Genomic DNA, 16,939 nt, shown 5'->3' on the forward strand with positions numbered 1-16,939 from the left:
ACATTGGAGAACAGTGCGTCTCTGGCTGTTAACCAGAAAGTTGGCGGTTCGAGCCCACCCAAGGGACTGCTGTGGGCAGGATTCCCGCATTGCCGCAGCGGGTTGGACTACATGACCCTCGAGATCCGTGCCAACTCTGCGATTCTTATGAACACGCCCCAATCTGTTCCTGGAGAGCGGTCAGCCCGAGCGATTTGCAGCCGCCTTGACTCAGATTTTCTGGGCAACAGGCAAAGCGGAGTTCCGGCAGGCCGGGCAGGGCTTGGCTGGGCAGGGCAGAGCGCGGCAAGGCAGCCGTGCGCGCTCGGGGAGAGACGGGGCGGGGCTCCGCGCTTGTTGTTCGTCACTTGGTGCAAAGCCCGAGAGAGTCTCCGGAGAGAACAACGAGCTCATTCACGTAGTGGCAGCAAGGCGGGCAGCCAAGCCGGGCGAGGAGCGCGCCCCGCCAGCCTGGATTTTCCTCCTCGCCTTCCATCCAGCGACAAGCCCTTCCCTGGGATTTGCAGCCGCGCGTGGCGCACCCTCCCGGCCTCATGCCGCCGCTTCTCTACCTGTCCCTCCTGCCGGGGCTCGTCCTCGCCTTCAACCTGGACACGGGCAACGTGGTCATGTGGAGCGGGGACTCCGGAAGCCTCTTCGGCTTCTCCCTGGCGATGCACCGGCAGCTGCAGCCCGAGGACAAGAGGCTGTAAGTGGGTCCGTGGTGGGGGAGAAGTTGCCTGCATCTTGATCTCGGCTGGGTTTTTGGAAGGGGGCGAGTGAATTGGGGGGGGGGGGGCTCCCAATAGGGTAGCTCGGCTTGCCTGGTCCTAGATGCGCCGCGTACTGGACTGGAACAGTTTCTGGCTCCCGAGAAGCCCAAGTTCCACCTTAATGCGGATCCTCTGTCTTGGGCAGAGCTCTTGGCTGGGCTGAAGCGCTGATCGCCAGATTCCGAAGTCGGTTTAAGTTGTTTGATTCTTTTGGGGGGGCGGAAGAGGGGAGGATGCAAACGTGTTGCGCCCTCGGGGCGCGCGCGCGCGGCCCGCAGGTGCTATCGGGCAGAAGTAGCCACACTCGCGCGCACAGGCTGCCATTGGGAAGCGGCGCGCTCGATTGGATCAGAGGATCCATCGCTCCGAGCCTGGATCCTGTGCTTCCCCGTCCCCCTTGGGGAGGGAACCCGGGGCTGGACGGGATCCGCTCAGCTTTGGGGAAGCGGAGCCGGAGGCGCTGCTGCTTAATTCGGAAGTTTGTTCGCCGCCTGTGCCCGCGTTGCGATTTCTCCACCAGGGGGATGGAGGTGTGGAGCCAGCAGGCAGGGTGAGGCTCCCAAGGACACCAACTTCCGCCGGTGTGTGTGTGTGTGGCAAACGCCTCCCTCCCCCAACCGACCCCTGATCGCGGATTTGCATGGAGTTTTTGTGTGGGGTTTTTTTTTTCTGGCTAAAAACCAAAATGGGAATCGAAGGACCCACCAACCACCTGTTATGGAGGGCTGTGTTATGATAGGGGGGAAATCAAGAGTTGCTGCAGAAAACGCGGCGGACGGATGGGACGGATCAAAATGTCGGAAGGGAACTGGGTGTTTTGAAAAAAGTGCCTGATCCGGGTTGTTGCTCCGGGAGCCACTACCTGATGAAGGAGAATTAGAATGGGGATCCATTAAGCAAAACGAGATTCTCAGGAAAGGCTTGGTTTGGAACAAAACAAAACCTGCCCCACTGTGTTTGCGCATTCCTGATCCCTGCTAACAAAGAATGCCGACGGGGGTGTAGGGCAACAAAAGGACCTTCCCCCTCAGGGAATGCAAACTTTTCAGGTCGGTTGAGCAGCAACGCCGAAGGGCGGTGCTAAAATAAGCAAGTGTTTATAATGCTCCCCTTCAGGAAAGTACGTTTACCCGGTTTGAACAGCATTTGAACGGTGCCATTTTTTGAAGAAGAAGAAAGAATCCTTTGGCTTTTTGTGGGTGTGTAAGCTTTGCCCAGTAATGCCCAACACACAGCTGAGATACATGTCTCGCCTGACAATCACAAGATATGCCTGCCCCCAACTTTTTCTTAACTCTTCTTGTGGACGGACGGAGTAAACAAGGGAGAGGCTTTTAAATTGGGCTGCCACCTGGTTCAGAAAAACAAGCACAACCACAGTCTGACCTTCTCTGTGCTGTTAGCAGAGGTTTGATTTTCAGAAATCGCCTTAAGTTCATGAGACTAAACATGATCATCTGCAGATTGCTGCAGCAGACTCTCCAAGTGTCCCTATTCTCCAGGGATGTCCCTGATTTAGAGAAGGTGTTTCAGATTTGATCCTGGAATGTCCCACTTTTCCCTATTTTCATTGGAGAAATGTTGGAGAGTATGGAGTTATCCGACCCCCCGAGCCGTCTGAAGGCAATCCTGTATAGGGAAGTTTTTTAAAATGTTTTATTATGTTTTTATATATGTTGGAAGCTGCCCAGAGTGGCTGGGGCAACCTACCGTAGTAAGATGTGTGGGGCTATAAATAGTCAAATTATCATTATGGAATGGGACGTCCCTACTTTCATCGGATAAATGTTGAAGGGTATGGGAGCCGCTGCCACCAAGGCCACCAGCTGTGTTACCTTGTGGAGAAGCAGGGTTGACATTGGTGCTGATTCCCTGAAAGAGCTTGCAAGACCTCACCCAAATCTCATGAGGATGTAGGCCTGGCCAGGATGCCTTTTCCTGCTACACCTTCTGGGCTTGACAAGGCATGTGACGCGACCCTCCATCTGTTCTGATTCTACTCCAGCTGACGAATCACACACCTCCTCCCCTAGCTAGCGAGCCCCACCTGGGCTGTGGAAGTGCCACCCTGCTCTGCCAAACCACCTCACCACCACCATCACCTGTGGGACACTCGCCACCACTGTACCACCTGCCAGTGGCAATACACCTGTAACCAGCACTACAGCGCTGCCATCGCCGCCGATTCCCTGAAAGAGCTTGCAAGATCTCACCCACATCTCGTGAGATATTTTGCTCTCTTTGTCTTCTTGCAAGACTTTGATGAGATTGAGCAGGAAATGAGCACCTATCCTGGCACCACTTCTCTGGCAGAGGTGTGGGCGTGGCAGGAGGTGCCCATGAGTTTGCTGCCTCGGGGGCTTCTGATGCCTAAGGCAGTTTAGCCTGGAGAAGAGAAGGTTAAGGGGGGGATATGATAGCCATGTTCAAATATATGAAAGGATGTCATATGGAGGAGGGAGAAAGGTTGTTCTCTGCTGCTCCAGAGAAGCGGACACGGAGCAATGGATTCAAACTTCAAGAAAGAAGATTCCACCTAAACATTAGGAAGAACTTCCTGACAGTAAGAGCTGTTCGGCAGTGGAATTTGCTACCAAGGAGTGTGGTGGAGTCTCATTCTTTGGAGGTCTTTAAGCAGAGGCTTGACAGGCATATGTCAAGAATGCTTTGATGGTGTTTCCTGCTTGGCAGGGGGTTGGACTGGTCTCTTCCAACTCTATGATTCTATGATACTTCACACCACTTCATAGGTGGGCCTTGCCAGAGGTCATTATGGGCATGCACACTGGTATCTGTTTACCTGTGAGCACACACCTTTAGTGTGTGTGGTTTTTTTTAATTAAAAAAATACAAGTTTCTCCATCTACCAGATTTGCACAAAACAGCAGGCGTGTGTGTGTGTGTGTGTGTGTGTGTGTGTGTGTCTCCAAGCCAGGAAACCTGAGATCAATGGGTATTTGGTAAGTCACAGAAGGTGTTATGTGTACAAGTTTTCAATATTATGGAAAAGCATTGAAAGTACTCAATTATTACCAGGTGTTGTTGTTATTACCAGCTGCCTAGAGTGGCTGGGGCAACCCAGTAAGATGTGTAGGGTATAAATAGTAAAATTATCATCATGGAATGGGACGCCCCTATTTTCATCGGAGAAATGTTGGAGGGTATGCTGCAGATAAATCAGCTGTAAAGCGGTAGAGCACGAGACTCTTCAGCTCAGGGTTTGGGGTTTGAGCCCCACTTTGCGCAAAAGTTTCCTGCATTGCAGGGGGTTGGACTAGATGACCCTTGTGGTCCATTCCAACTCTACAATTCTGTGATTCTAGGTGCAGGTTGAAAAACGGAAAACGCTCGTAGTTTAAAATGTACCGTTGCTTGAACATTTGGCATAAGAGAAAGCTGTGCGCAGGGACCAGCTGGGTGTCTTTTTTGAAGGACACGCTTTTGGTCAAGCCTAAATACCAATTTTGCACTGGGGAAGAATTTGATAAAAGAGCATGGCAAACAGGTGAAGTGATGCTACCTTTAAGACCAACACAACTGTGTTGTGTGGCTTGCTCATCTCTGGATAATTGGTGAGATCAGAATTGCTGTATACAACGCCTCTTAGCCTGAACATGTTAATAACTGGTGGGAAACCTCTGGTCTGTGGGCCAAATATTAGGCCTGTGAGTTTGTTTGGCCAAGCCATGTCCACTTGTCTTGCGCTTGATATCATATACATACATTGGAGGGGGTTGTGCTAGATGACCCTTGGGGGTCCCTTCTAACTCTGCAATTCTATGTTTCTGTGATGATGACAGTTGTGAGGCAGGTAAAAATATGGCTGGGCCAAAATGGGGTTTACAGAGCCCTGTGCATGGCAGCCTGCTGATTGTAAAATGCTGGTTGTCAGTTGGTCAGTGCTTGCAGAGAGCTGTGATTGGCATTTGGGGGGCTGTCACTCAGCTGATTGTCAGGGCTTCAGAGCAGGGCAGTCTGCAAACCCCAAAGATCATCTGATTCAATAATTTACATAAAATCCTAGGTTTTCATAAGTGCAGCATCTTTCTACATATAACACTTTAGAATGGTGTGTTTTTACTTATGTTATCTTGTATTCCTTTTACACCAACCTTGTAAGATCACCCAGCATTATCCTAATTGTAGATGTGCAGTTAAGGCTGAGAGTGTTGCTTACGGCCACTTGCTGAGTTCATGGCAGAGCTAAAATTCAACCCACAAATTTCCTGCAGGGTTTATTCCCAGGTAAGTGGGTATAGGATTTTAACTTCATTATTTTACTCTGCAGTCCTATACTCACATTTCTTGGGAATAAATCCCATCAAATGCAACAGGGTTTATGCACTGTGCTAGAGAACGTCATTTCAGCAAAACTTTGTTTCGCACCAGGAACTGAGACGAAACAACTCTCATTCAGCTCTTGAATATTTTATGTGTGAAATAAAGTAATGCATATATTGGAATGGGGAGCCTAAAGTGAAAAAAAACCCAACAACTGTGTTTGCAATGTGCTTAACAATATTTGAACTGCACCTCCCAGTAAATGTTAGCTTCTTTTCGTTCTGGAGGAGCAGAACGGAAGAGGAGAACTCGCTTTTCTTTGCCCTCAAGGCTCGGGTGAGCTGCCACAAGTACGAACATGTGCTTCCTTTGGGCATGGCTGCCTTATGCCATTGCTGGCGTCGACCCAGCATTTACTATCAACTTGCCTTTTGACTGTGCATTGTTGTTGAGCTCTCTCACTTTTTGAGGGGTAGAGGTAGACATAGCATCAAAAGCTTTCCTCACAAAAGCTTGGCTCCGGTTATGAGTGTAGAAACACTCACATTTAATATAAGATTGCAATCCTTAACACACCGCCTTGGAAGTCATATCCAGTTAAATAAATGTTTAGGACTGGGGCATAAGGCTGTATTACTGTTTATAAGATAAAAGCCAATGGATCTCAGGCAAAGTACATCAGATATATTTACAGGGGCTCTTGGAGACTTTAAGAACATAAGAGCCCTCCTGGATCAAACCAAAAGTGACTAGTCCAGCATCCTATTCTCATGGTAGCCAACCAGATGCCTATATAGTAATTATTACTATTACTATTACTATTTATACATACATACCCTGCCCTTCTGGCTGGGTTTCCCCAGCCACCCTGTTTTATTACATTTTTAATATTTTGTTGGGAGAATGTGATAAAACATTAAAAACTTCCCTAAACAGGACTACCTTCAGATGTCTTCTAAAAGTCAGATAGTTGTTTATTTCCTTGACATCTGATAGGAGGGCATTCCACAGGGCAGGTGCCACTACCGAGAAGGCCCTCTGCCTGGTTCCCTGTAACCTCACTTCTCGCAGTGAGGGAACCTCCAGAAGGCCCTCGGTGGTAGATCTTAGTGTCCGGGCTGAACGATGGGGGGTGTAGATGTTCCTTCAGGTATACTGGGCCGAGGCCGTTCCTATGGGAAGCCTACAAGCAAGACATGAGCACGATAGGGCTGGGCAATCTGGTTTTCAGTGTCACGATATATCACCAGCTAAACATTGCTATATAATGATATATCGCAATGTGTGAAATAAGGATGGAGCACTGGCTGGCTTCATGGTTTTTCCCACTTTGTGATTTTTGCATAGTATTTTGTTGTTTAGTCGTCTTAGTCATGTTCGACTCTCCGTGACCCCATGAACCAGAGCATGCCTTGGAAACTCTCACTTCTTCTCAAAGCTTCTCCTTTTTTATGTCCATGGAGTTTTCTTAGCAAAATACTGGAGTTTTTTTCCAGTTCCTTCTCCAGTTGCATAGTACACACACACACACACACATAACATGATTTGCAATATATTGCCAGGTCAAAAGTTATAAAACCGCTATCACGATATGGACTTCAAACTAGTTTTGGATGATATATCAATATATTGCCCAGCCCTAGAGCATGAGAGTTCTCTTCCAACTTTAACTGTCTTGAGGATTTTATTTTATTTTTACAATCAAGTGGTATATAAACTTTATTAAATAAAACAAAACTTGAACAGCACCTGGTATTCAGAGGCATATTGGCTCTGACAGTTAAGGGTAGAGCGTAGTAGCCATTGAAGCTTGTAGCCTTTTATCCTCCATGAATTTGCCTAATGCAAGCTGGTTTCAAGATTCATATAGTTTTGATAACCACAAAAAAATTATTTACAGTATTACAGTATACAGATCTCGGGGCAGGTTCACGGCATAAAAATACAAAAACCATAATAGAAACAAAAGCAAAACAAGCCAAGCCCATAATCCCTCCCTCCCTCCAACACATTTAAAAGGACATTGAGTGTTAATCAGCCCAAGGCCTGGTTGAAGAGGAATGTTTTCACTTCCTCAAATAGAAGAAGCGCTATCTTAAGTTGGCAGGGATATTTATACACCCATAGCTGTGGAAGGCTAAATATTATAAGGAAGGGAAATGAAGTGCATAAATATGTTCTTAAATGCATGCCAAATTATCCCTCTGACCAATTGCAGCTCACTCAATAACGGAACGTTTCCATATTAAAGACATGTGAAACTTCCTTTGGAATAGTGAGGTCACCCCAGGATGTGGATCAGGTGAGGTGAGGTGAGGTGCACGTGGACTTGGAAAAAAAATTATATTCTCGTCTCTTGTGTTGATAAGGAGGGAGCTGGGAAGCCACATTTGCTTGATCTCACCTTTCGTCCAAGAAACCCAAGGCCTTGTATAGCCATGGTTCTTCCCAATGAGCCACCCATATTTTATTATTGCAACCATCCTGAGAGGTAGATTGACCCAGGGTGATCTGGCGAGCTTTGTGGACGAGTGCAGACTTGAACCTAGGCCTTCTCGGTCCTAATGTGGCACCAGTCACATTTCGCACAATACATTTGAAGCAGTATGATGACTGTTTTGGCTTCCCCCCAAACATTATGAGAGTTGTAGTTAAGAGTGATGACATTTGTTAGGAGACCACTATTCCACACACACAGCAGCAATTCCGGAGTGGTTTAACAATCAGGTCCTATTCACACGGAGTTCTGTGGGGGGAATAGAGGTTTCCTCACAACTCTTAACATCCATAACAAACTACCACTCCCAGAATTCTTTGGGGGAAGCCATGACCGTTTAAAATGGTATCATACTGCTTCAAATGTATTGTGCGAATGTGGTCACTCTAAGCACGACACCACACTGGGCCTGAAAAGCTGGACTTGTCCTTGCTAAGTGTGGCAATGCTATACAGATATTAAGTATTAATATTACTACTTCAAAACAAAGTATCAGAAACTGTTTGCCAGTTGATAGGAATCTTGGGCAATCTTGGTACAGTAGTCAGGAATATATATTGGCTAGAGTCTTCCAAATATTGTTGTTTCCTGGTGCATTAGACATTAACAATTTCCCGATACAAGGTTGCCTTCAGGTGTCTTCTAAAAGTCAGATAGTTGTTTATTTCCTTGACATCTGATAGTGCATTTGGGGGTCTGAAGCATTTAAACACTACCGTGAGCACCTTAAATTGTGCCCAGAAATGAACTGGCAACTAACACAAACCAGGGGCCTGAAGACGAACATTTTGTTGATGGTTTGAAATCAAAATCTCTATTCAGCATTCTGATTGCTGCCAAGGGGCAACAAGCAGGTTACACTTTGTCCCCGCGACCGCCCTGTGAAGTAAGGAAGGCAAGGAGATAGTGATTTACTCAAGGTCGAGAGAACTTAAGGGCTTGTGTTCACAACAATGTGTTTCCCCCCATCCAAATTTTAACACCCAGTCGCTTCTCCTCATAGACACACCAAATGTTAGCTACATTATCCTTTTCTCCTTCAAGAGAATCAGGATTAACTCTGTGACGCACTGCAGTGTTCTCCCCACAAGGCCCTTGCTGGAATGAGTGGAAATGTTTGTTAATCTCAAAAAAGTACCAAATGTAAACACAAGTTTAAGGTGCAATCTGTCTAGTTCAGCTGCTCTGTCACCTCCATTTGTTTCCTTGTGACTTGTTGTTTGCAAATCCCATGCAAAGTCCCACAGAAAGTTTGGAGTGGGGATGTTAAGAAAGTGTGTGTGTGTGTGTTTGTGTGTATGGGAAGCAATGTTTGGTGAGCAGTGATTTAAGTGCTATGTGTGTAAAGCACTAGTTGACATACGGGGACTTCAGTTGATTTATAAGAGTATTGAATTGTTTGCAAATGGATTGCTTGCACACCCTGCCTTAAAAGAGTTCCTATACACAGCAAAATGTGCACATGCTGAATTAGATAAACTGGTGGTTTCTTTGTTTCCTGTTAAAAACAGCTAGCTAGGTCTGAGCCCGCCTAAAAACTCTGTGGCCTAAAGAATAATATAGGGGGCATTATTTGGGTTAATTTGTATGGCGGTGGTTGTTTTTTGGTCAGGAATCATTCCCCCCCCCCTCTGTGTAACTGAAGAAAATTCTGTACGTGCTCTGGTGATATGCACAGATCTCTCCCATAGTCAGATTTGTCTTTAGCGTACATTTCTAATTGTGGGCGAGATTTGTGCGTTAGTACTTCACAGCACTTGTGTTTTTCCAGATATGCAAAAAAGCAGAAGTCTCTCTTGCCACCTGCAAAATCTGGAGAGCGGGCAGGAGAGAATAGAATGTGTATCAAATATCTATTTGCTCTTAAGAAAAACAGCCATCACGCCCACCTCCCCAATTATCTTTTGTAGCTGAAAAATAAGACCCGTGAGGCAGCTGGAAATTTGTCATAGGTGGCTCGGTGGGGGAGGGGAAGGCAGTCATGGAGGCACAAGAATATGGCCAGGGCGAAAGTTGAAAGTGCACATTTGTGGCCTTGTGTGATGTGACTGCGCCACACAAGTAAATGTTGTTTCTAAGAAAATGAATTCCAGTTGTTGGGAATCACAAATATTGCACTTGAGTCGGGCCCTGCATACAGGCTTCCCGTGGGCCACTGTGAGAACAGGATACTGGATTAGAAAGGCCTTTGGCCTGATCCAGCACGTTTTTCTTCTTATGTCCTTAAAAACATGCACAGATGTTCAGTAGGTTGCTGTGTGTCCATGGTGCAGTTGTGTCATGTGCTTGGGCGTACCAAAAGATAATTTTGTTTATTGTGCTTCTGTTTATTTTAATTTCTACTCATGAACACTTACATGAGTCTCACAGCTCTGAAGTATTGGCCCGCTAGGTCATGAGATTTCTTTAAAAAACAGATTAGTTCCCCTTATGATGCACTGCTCATAGATTAGTTTTATCTTCACACAGGTTGAGTAGTCTTAACACATACTGTACATGAATCTTTCAAAGTGTGTATAAAAAGTGTGCTGTTGTATAAAAGACCGGCTACTAAACACCAAATACAGGCAGCGATCGATTTGCATTCTGAGGCACTGCGCACTGACGTGAAATCGCGTAGAATTGGAACACCCATTGAAAAAACCTGCAAACCACCTGTTCCACCCCTTTTTGTGATATTTTCAGGTCACTTCTGGGTTTGGTGTAATGCGCATGTGTGCAATTGCACACATATTGGATGCACCTAAAATGGTCGTTGCCTGTAAGCTTTTTGAAAAATGGACTTTATAACATCTTGGAAAAAGGTAAAGGTAAAGGGATCCCTGACCATTAGGTCCAGTCGTGACGACTCTGGGGTTGCGTGCTCATCTCGCATTATTGGCCGAGGGAGCCGGCGTACAGCTTCCAGGTCATGTGGCCAGCATGACAAAGCCGCTTCTGGCAAACCAGAGCATCACATGGAAACGCCGTTTACCTTCCTGCCAGAGCGGTACCTATTTATCTACTTGCACTTTGACGTGCTTTCAAACTGCTAGGTTGACAGGAGAACATCTTGGAATAGCAACTACATATTCAGCCATATATTTTTTACTTTGTGTTACAAATTGTTTTTTTATTTTTGTTTGTATTTATCAGCTTACTTTTTCTACAACTCAGATGTTTCTGTGAGTATGTAGTTTCTTAAAAAAGAAAGATAGGGAGCATGGGTTGTGTGACCATTATAACCAGTGTGCACAACTGGGAGGATAATTCTGATCCATATATCCTGAATAAAGTAGTAATGAATACAGGTATTTGGGGAAATCCTTTCATAAGCATGTATCAGATGAAAAGAAAACAGGGTTTGCTGCAGTTCATCTATCTTGCTTGTGGAAAATAAAGTGTGGCATATGGCTGCAATCCTAAACACACTTACTTGGAGTCCAGTTCCATTAAAATCAGTAGATCTTACTTCCAAGTAGATGTGCACAGAATTGTGCTGTGAAGCATGCTACTGGGTTGTAACTATTTTGAGTTTAAGTGATCTTGAGCATACCTTAATTAAATGTGTAGTGATTCTAATACACTTTATTTTGTTCACTTACTTAAAAGATTTAAACTCCATTTTTCCATCTATGGTCCCCAAGGTGACTTACAAACAGAATAAAATAATGCAAGCAGCCATCTATAGTCACAGTCTCAGGCAGAATTTTAGAATCCTTTAGCAATGCTAACAAGAGAATAGGATTGGAGGTTCGGGATTGATTTGATTTTGTGACCCTGAGAGCTTTAATTCGAAGAAGATTGTATTTCAGGTTCCCAGCTGTGCTTGACCTGTGCAGTCTTCCATTCACACCATTTTATTTTTATTTTTGGAAAGGATCAATCACTCTTCTTAATTTCATCTCTATCCACCACAACCTCATTGAATAAGAGAGTCTTGATAAGGGTAGAGGCATTTGTTTCACCTATCGGGATGAGTGGATATAGCAATCCTCAAGAGCTCATTTGTGGCTTTTGAAAATGGACATTATTTATTTGTTTTAAAAAGAGTTGCGTCACGATGTCAGAGTCCAGTTCTGCCGTGGGGGTTTAATTCAAGTGACAGCTGGCTTCTGTATTTGGCATGAGCTTTCAATCTGTGAACCAACCCCACCTGTTTTTTGCCAGGCTTCACAATAAATAAAACACATAGAGGGGGAAATGAGACACAAGGCCTCCTGCAAGAGTAGAGAGGAGCTTGGTGGAAGTCTGCACAGATTAGCAAGACTTTACCGAATACGCGCTGATCATGATTCAGAAACTTGACGCCTTGCTTCTTCATACTGATATTGCATCCAAAGCCCCATGGATCTACTGAGAGGCCCAATCTTCAGCCCTGGAACTGGTGAAGCAAAAATATATAAATAAATAGCACAACAACATCAACCTGCCCTCCAATTTTCCACCCTGGCCATATTTGGTTTTGGTGAGTCATTTTGTGAGTGTTCCGCTCTGATCGGCAGAAAATAATGAATGAACGTGCTTGCTCAGCACTGGGTAGGAGCCAAAGTCTTGCCACGACTTTGGCATGTCGTGAAATGGCCATTGCGGCAGGGAACGTTGGTTCAATTGTTGCCTAAGCATCATGCGCACTTCCTCTCTCTTCCCCCTCCACCCTGCCAAACATCATCAGCAGAATGTCGGCGATGGAATGGCTGCTCTTCAGGCAAAGGCTGGGCCTCAAAAATAATTCAGAGCAGCACCAGTCTACTTTAGGCTTCCACAGATTGTGACAGAAATTATCCACTCGTCATGTCCAACAAGCTGTTTTCACTAACTTGCTTCTTGGAATTCTTGCTGAGACAACGCTCTCATTCACCCCACACTCTGAATGAGGGATCAGCAACTGGTTTCATTTTTTAAAACCATGGTAATCTCTAGTTCTCTCCGAATTTTCACTTAATTTTTCATGTGAAGTTTTACATGCTTAAGATTCTTCAGCGTTGCTGGGGAGTAACTCATATTTGAAATCCCGAGTTTAATACTGGGATCAAATAAAGGAACAGCCCAGCCCAGTTTTCTCCCCCACCCCCCATTTGCTCTGAGAAAGGAGAAAAGAGTACAGAGTACAGGGAGGCTGTGATTTTGAGCAATAAAAGGAGAAGGTGCTTAATTCTTCCCCAGCCATCTGATTTCCCATTCACAGTTCTTGCTAAGCTGCTTTCCCTCCCATGCCATTCCAGATGCATGTTTTACATAAGAGCAGATAACCCTAGGAAGAGCCTTGCTAGATCGAATCTAGCATCCTGTTTCCTGCAGCGGCCAATTAGATGCTTCTGGTGAGCTCGCAAGCAGGATATGAGGGCAACCGCCTTTACCCTGCAGGTGTGGCAGTTGCAGCTAAATGCAGAACTGCATGAGAGAACCAGCTATGTAGAACAGCTCTTTGAGGAAGGATGCTCTTGAAAAATCCTTTCTCAGAAATACTTGAAAGCAGAGTAATTTCACTCACCTCTCCATGTGTTCAGGCCAAAAATTGCATGCAGTGTTGGGGGTGAATGGTCGAGGGCCAGTTGGCTTTAATACTACAGGTCATGGCTGGGTTTACCCTCGCTCTGAAGTTCTGCACAAAAAGATTGTTACGGTGGTACCTTGGTTCTCGAACTTAATCCGTTCCGGGAGTCCGTTCGACTCCCAAAACCATTTGAAAACCAAGGTGCGGCTTCCGATTGGCTGCAGGAGCTTCCTGCACTCAAGCGGAAGCCACATCGGACATTCGGTTTCCGAAAAATGTTTGCAAACCGGAACACTTACTTCTGGGTTTGTGACGTTTGGGATCCGATTTGTTTGGCAACGAAGCCGTCCGAGAACCAAGGTACCACTTACAGGTAGGTAGCCGTGTAGGTCTGATGCAGTCAAAACAAAATAAAAAAAATCCTTCCAGTAGCACCTTAGAGACCAACTAAGTTTGTCATAGGTATGAGCTTTCGTGTGCATGCACACTTCTTCAGATACACTGAAACAGAAGTCACCAGACCCTTATGTATAGTCAGAGGGTGGGGAGGGGGGTATTACTCAGAAGGGTGGTGGGAATGGGTGATTGGCTGATAGGAGTGGTAAACCTGTTGATGATTGTTAACGACTGTTAACGTCCACCTTTGTTCGAAATTTTAGAAGACCCAGAGATTAATAGTTCATTGGATTTTCTACTTCAGTTCTTGTTAGACATCACCTTGGTTCAGATGTCATTAATTTATGTATGTATGCCATTTATTTATGTAAGCAACACTCAGTGTGGCTTACACAAATCAGTGCTGAGATGGTCCCTGCCCTCAGGTTCACGATCTAAAAAGATATAACACAGTGAAAAAGGAATGGGAGGGAGGAAAGTTCACGAGCAAGCCATGCTTTGAACATTGGGGTCCAGGGACTCTCCAATTGTCTCCTGCTCTCCCTGTTTCACAATAAATGTAGTTTGCTGTGAAGTCCGAATCAAGCAAATGGCGATTACCACCAACTGTAGTTCCCCTCTTAATTGTAAATAGAAACTGTGGTTTGGAATGGGTTTTCAGTTGTGGTTTGGAGGCAGACTGTGGTTTGTGGCAGCAATAGTTTGCTTGATTCGGACATCGTGGTAAACTAGTTTACCATGGAATTGTGAGATGGGTGGTGGTGGAAATCAGAGTGCATGAGGAGAAGAGGCATGAGACAATGACATGATCCTGATGGTTTGACATCTAAACAAGGTTACTGTGCTGTGTTTGATCCTGTGACAGTTTTAAAGCTGCCTGTTATTTAAGACAGGCAGGGTATTACACTGTGGTGACAAAGTGGAAGTATATAATCCTTACTGGAATGAAATTCAATTATAACGGCTAAGTTAAGTAGCTTTAGGTTATTATACATTGGTTCTGTCATCTTCATTTGGGTAAGGAGTTGGCAGAGGCAGCACTGAGATCAGAGAGCAGTGTACAGAATATCAATGCACATCTTATTTTATTAACATATAAATCAACCTCGTATACCCCGATAAAACTTAAAGCGATGTTCTCATCGTATGAAAAGTGGCTCCGATGGGGGAAAGTGTGTCTACAAACTGCACTGGGACGTGCCTAGACAGAGGACTGAATTTTAGAAGGTGAGCTGCCAGTTTGATGGCTGTAGGTATCCTGGCCACTGTAGCAAAGACCATAAATCGTCAAGTGGAGATGAGCATTTTCACCTGCTAAGGGATCTCTGACTGGCTGTTGCACGTCCACAATTACAAGTTTCATCTTCTTTTTTTAAATGCTGTGGTCTTCAAAACCAGAATCCACCTTTAGCCCAAGAGCGTATTTGGGGACCCCCAGCTTTACTTACTGTATGATGGTAATGCTGTTTTTGCAGCCCGCGTTAGATCAGGCTGTGACCCATAATGTTGTACAGCAGGGATGGGAAACCTCAGCTTCAGGGGCTCAATTGCAGCTCTCCAGACTTCACCCCTCACTGGTCTTGCTTCACCGTCTCCTTCAACGCTTTTGCCTTCCTAGAACATGTTTTTGCACTCTGAAAATGCCTGCCAGGATGGAGCGTATAGAGGTGTGTGTTTGTTTGTAGAAACTAGCCTACTCTACAAGGGTAAAATTTACACTCATTGCTCCACCCACTTTTGCCTCTAGCTCCACCCACTGTTGGCACATGGCCCCTGGAGAGTTGCCCATAAGGGAATGCGGCTTTCTGGGTGAAAAAAGGTTCTCCGCTCCTGCTGTACGGTGTTCCTCTCAGCAAGCATGCTGCTGCAAGTACATTTGAGATGTGGGTAGGGACAACACATCTAGTATTCTGCCATACTTGGAATATAGCAAATGGAAGCCAAGACTAGGGTAGCAGAACAGTAAAAACAGAGAGTTGGGTCTATCAAAGTGAATCAAGTTGTGTGCAGGTGAATCTAGATTCCTAAAATGAAGACCTCCGGATTTTAGATTACATTCTGCAGTTGCAATGCACAAGGATGAGTTTCAGTCCAGTTATCAAACCTGAAGAACAAATGAAGCATTAGTTCATGGAATTATATGTAAGTAAGGCTGCAAACTTTGGTCTACTTACTTGGAAGCAATATCCGCTGAATACAGTGAGACTTGTCTCTAAATAGAAGATAGCTCTTCAAAGCCCCAAGTGGAAAGAGTGCAGAGTGGAGACTGTGCTAAAAAAAAAACCCCTCTTGATTCTGTGCATATTTGATAGGTTCCAAATGCACCCCCTATTATAATGTGCTCCCCCCGCTGGGCCTGACCAGTAATACATTTCTTTTCAACTGGGCTGAGCACTAAAGGAGCAGTGGTCAGTAGTCTCTCTTGGAGCTCTTAAAAATAGCTAAATCCAAGAACGGGTGCGTACAAGAGATAGTAAAGAGAGAGTCCAGGAAGAACGGAAAACCAGCTGTTCTGTTCTTCCTTTTCAGACTAGGCTGATGTAGACGCAAAGAGACAGATGGACAGACCTTTGCCATGCAGCCAGAGACAGGCAACACAATCCTGTCTCTTCCTTAAATGTAAACCTTTTGTCTTCAGTGAAGCTGTTAATGAATGAATCATTCCTTTGTATAAAAGGGTCATCATTTCTTTCTTTCTTTTCTTTTTCTTTTTTTAAAAAAACAATAGCCAGAGCTAGCTAGCCTAATAAGGAAAGCATCTGAACTGAGAATTTGAAATTTAATGGGATATGCTAAAATTTAACGAGTTGTGATTAAACTTTTCTGAAAAGGTTAATCAACCCACAGTCGGTGATGGTGTTTGATCCTGTTCTCTGAAAGATAGAAATGTTGTATTAGCTGTCAGCTCCAGAGCAGTGTTGTTGCTGTTAAAAAGTTATTCCCCTCTTTCCCGCTCCATAAAGGAGTAGCTCAGAGCAGCATGCAAATATAAAAAGCAGACTTTTAAGAATGATCTAACCTTGAAAACTTAACTCAAGCTCAATAATAGCAGCAAAAAGCAAAAAAAAAACAAAAACCTCAAAAGAGCAGCATTAACAAGCACCCTTCTCTTTCAAACGCTGCTTTTATTTGTTTTGCTTTTATTGCCTTGCGCTTGGAAAACCATCATGGTAATGGATGGGCAAATTGACTTTGGGGGGAACCACCACCAAGAAGTCTCTGTCTCTGTTAGCCAGTCACCTTGCCTTGGAAAGGGGTGGGGAGAGGGAGAGGGAGAAAGTACTAAAAGTTGGACCTCGGTGAGAATTTTTAACAACCAGGCAGGTTCACATGGAGACCATAATGCTTTGTGGATCACAACCAACATACTGTACTGTATTGTGCCAGAAAACAAACTGATAGCCAGCAATGCTGTTTTACTATCATATATTGTTGCTTTGCTATCTTATTTCAACATGACATTGATAACTTACTTCAGCATCCTCTCTGTCACTTAAAAAATTGATACGTTTCCGAGCACAGTTCAAAGTGTTGGTG

General features: G+C 44.9%; 1 protein-coding gene across 2 annotated transcripts in view; it reads left to right on the top strand.

The window, feature by feature from the left end:
- The first annotated feature begins 212 nt into the window (after positions 1–212).
- The window catches only part of ITGA6 (integrin subunit alpha 6), a 59,876-nt gene continuing 43,149 nt past the window's right edge, over positions 213–16,939 (top strand). For both annotated transcript variants that reach the window (XM_060281114.2, XM_035135254.3), the window contains exon 1: positions 213–688. In XM_060281114.2, the coding sequence (XP_060137097.2) occupies positions 534–688 (155 nt within the window). In that variant the 5' untranslated portion in view covers positions 213–533. The remainder of the gene's footprint in view (positions 689–16,939) is intronic.

Source organism: Zootoca vivipara, chromosome 1, assembly GCF_965207765.1.
Source record: "Zootoca vivipara chromosome 1, rZooViv2.hap1.1, whole genome shotgun sequence".
Taxonomy (NCBI): Eukaryota; Metazoa; Chordata; class Lepidosauria; order Squamata; family Lacertidae; genus Zootoca; species Zootoca vivipara.